Source organism: Glycine soja, chromosome 7 (assembly GCF_004193775.1).
Source record: "Glycine soja cultivar W05 chromosome 7, ASM419377v2, whole genome shotgun sequence".
Classification (NCBI taxonomy): Eukaryota; Viridiplantae; Streptophyta; class Magnoliopsida; order Fabales; family Fabaceae; genus Glycine; species Glycine soja.
The window spans coordinates 8,377,518-8,380,278 of NC_041008.1; the positions used below are offsets into that span (position 1 = coordinate 8,377,518).

The following is a 2,761-nucleotide window of genomic DNA, read 5'->3' on the forward strand; positions in this document are numbered from 1 at the left end:
ATTTACATCATAAACCATTAAAAAAAAGCCCTTTAAAAAAATTTAGTGACATAATCTAGAATGTCAAGCATGCCAAACCTTTCCATCAAGTATATTTTCTAGTGATTTAGGTCCAAGTACAGGAGTGACTTATTTTTAAATGTTTTTATAGATTATTTAATTCATTTGTGTTGTCAATTAAGCACTATACACTAATGTCATATGACGGTAGTTTACTTTGTATCAACATTAGTGAACTAATAAGTCTCACCTTCTAAATTAAAAATATTTGGCACACTTGTTCTTATATATTTGACCCTTTTTCAATGCTTATAGTTCATTAACTTGGACACATCACATGGATCTACATACATATTCCTTTCCTCCTACTTGGGCTAAGTCTCATCACATTCACTAATAAAGTTTGTCATTTCTATTTCCAATCCTGTGATCCCTGTATTCCTTTACTTATGTTTTCCTTGATCATGTGACCCAAGTTTCTCCTCTTTTAATACACTACTTATGTTTTAATTTCCATAGCCAGAATAGACTACTCTTAAACCGTGCTTCTCCTTTTATGACACTTTTTAATGTTTTTGTTTGTAGTGGGTTTGCACTAGGAAATGACGTTTTCTAAAGCAATTATATATACATTTACAATTATACCCATTATCTGATTCAACATAATTAAAATTTGTGAGTTATGATCGATAAGATTAGTAGTAGTATATAGTGACAATTAATGTCATCCTAGTAGCATCCTTGATTTTTTAGTTTGGTCAAGTGCTTTTGGAGGTTCATCACATGACAATATCTAACCACACCGAAACTATTTTCTATTGTTATTCCTCGTAAAATATATTGGGTTCTGTGTTGCTTTTGGTTTCCCCAATAAAAATTGACCTTGAGCTTATTTGTTGCCCCACTACCTTGAAGTCTCTCTCCTCCTTAATATAAGATATTCCTACAACCTTGCTTTGGTTGAGATGAGACTCGAGACTTGTGTGGAAGGTTAGTTTAGTTGTTACAAGTGTGTCTTTCTTTCAACTCAGATTTGCCTGTGACTGAGAACAGGACTTTGAAATGGGGAAACTAGGGAGGGTGTTGGATACCTTCTGTCTTTCTTTTGGTTCAAACACCTGTTTCTGCATGAACTCCATGGAGTTTGAAGATGAGTTTGAGAAAAAGCCCTTGATAGTAAGTGACAGTGATCATAAACTGAGATTGAAGGATGTTGTAGATGGAAAGCAAACGTTGGCTTTTCAACTAAAACCCCAGGTGAGGCCTTTTTTCTTTTTGTTCCATCTCTTATTATGAAACTTTGATCTTTAACTGAATTAAATAACATTGTGTGATCCATGTAGTCAATCTCACCTAGTAGAATAAGGCTTTGTTATTGATGTTGTTACAATGAATTTTCTAGTATAACATCATTAGTCCTTCTCTCTTTCCAAAAATGAAAAAAGAAAATACATGTTTGGTATTATATTATACATCTAGTCAAGGTTGATCTAATATCTTTCTGGTAACCAAACATGCAGATAGTGACATTGAGGGTGTCCATGCATTGCCATGGCTGTGCAAAAAAAGTTGAGAAACATATCTCAAAGTTGGAAGGTGAGCATATTGCCATTTTTTTTCCTAATCATAAATGTAACTCTGTAAGTATGTAACATTACTGTAACTAGTAGGCATATTAGCTTTTTGCTTTATCTTTTTTCCCTAAATTTCATCAGAAGCTAAAGCAAATTCTGTCAGATATTGTTGAACACTAAGATGAACAGTGGGGTTGCCCAAATGTCCACCACAGAATAGAGAATATGTTAACCACTCCTTTTGACAACATCTGCAAAAAGTCAACATTATTATTGTTTATTCTCAGTATGTGTGTGACTGTGTGGTATGCTTTGTATCTACCTCTTTCAACAGGAGTGAGCTCATATAAGGTGGATTTGGAAACAAAAATAGTAGTGGTTATGGGTGATATTCTTCCCTCTGAAGTGTTGCAGAGTGTATCTAAGGTGAAAAATGCGGAGCTTTGGAATTTTCAAGCTAGTAAGGAATAATTTTGGACACAACATCCATCTTCATCAGATTCAAATTCAACAAAGATAGATGTTGAAACGAATTAAGGAGCTCTTATTTTCTATGTGCTTTTTGGTGTTGTATATAGTGTATCATGTTAATACCTATTGCCAAGCTCCAGAAATTGTCGTGCAAGAAAGAAAAGTTAAAGAACTGAAGTGTTACTATTAATGTCTCTATCTATGAGACTTGATGTGTTTTAACACATTTGTGATGGTGATCAGATGTAAGCCATTTCCATTAGTGATTAAAATTTTCCTTCTGTTTGACCAAGTTGTGCCATAAATATATGTCATACTTCTTTGCATTTTCTGTTTATATGTAGCAATATCTCTGCTCTTTTGAACCTTCTTTTTTGTTCTTTTGTACAGCTTTTTAGGGAGAAATTATTGTATGCTTCCACATATTTATGATCTTAGTCAACTTCTACGTAACACACATAGTAAAATTTGGTTACATGTTTGGTGAAGATTGATGGAAATTATAAACACACGGTGATCTCAAACCATAAAATAATTTCAAATGTTTAAAAGCTTCTACCTCAAATTTCGTTCCCAAATAACAAATATGCTCGTGGAAGTTGGAAACTAGTAGTAATGTGGCAGTGACCGGAACTTTGAGGCCACTGGAAATACTGACATATGGTAACAAGGTAGATAGTTCAAGCAGTGGTCAAAGTTTCAAACTCTTCTGGGGT

The 2,761-nt window shown here is 33.7% G+C and overlaps 1 protein-coding gene across 1 annotated transcript; it reads left to right on the forward strand.

The window, feature by feature from the left end:
- The first annotated feature begins 754 nt into the window (after positions 1 to 754).
- On the forward strand, positions 755 to 2,382 carry LOC114418848 (protein SODIUM POTASSIUM ROOT DEFECTIVE 2-like). The gene is made up of 3 exons (XM_028384383.1): positions 755 to 1,257; positions 1,521 to 1,596; positions 1,909 to 2,382. The coding sequence occupies exons 1-3, from the start codon at positions 1,063 to 1,065 to the stop codon at positions 2,043 to 2,045; spliced, it is 408 nt and encodes a 135-aa protein (XP_028240184.1). The 5' UTR covers positions 755 to 1,062; the 3' UTR covers positions 2,046 to 2,382.
- The last annotated feature ends 379 nt before the right edge of the window (positions 2,383 to 2,761 follow it).

What these genes read in the sequence shown, in the direction of transcription:
- LOC114418848 (XM_028384383.1), top strand. Translation starts at nt 1,063, where the DNA reads ATGGGGAAACTAGGGAGGGTGTTGGATACCTTCTGTCTTTCTTTTGGT. An exon ending in CTTTTCAACTAAAACCCCAG is followed by an intron (nt 1,258 to 1,520) that starts GTGAGGCCTTTT and finishes CCAAACATGCAG; the next exon opens with ATAGTGACATTGAGGGTGTC. An exon ending in ACATATCTCAAAGTTGGAAG is followed by an intron (nt 1,597 to 1,908) that starts GTGAGCATATTG and finishes CTCTTTCAACAG; the next exon opens with GAGTGAGCTCATATAAGGTG.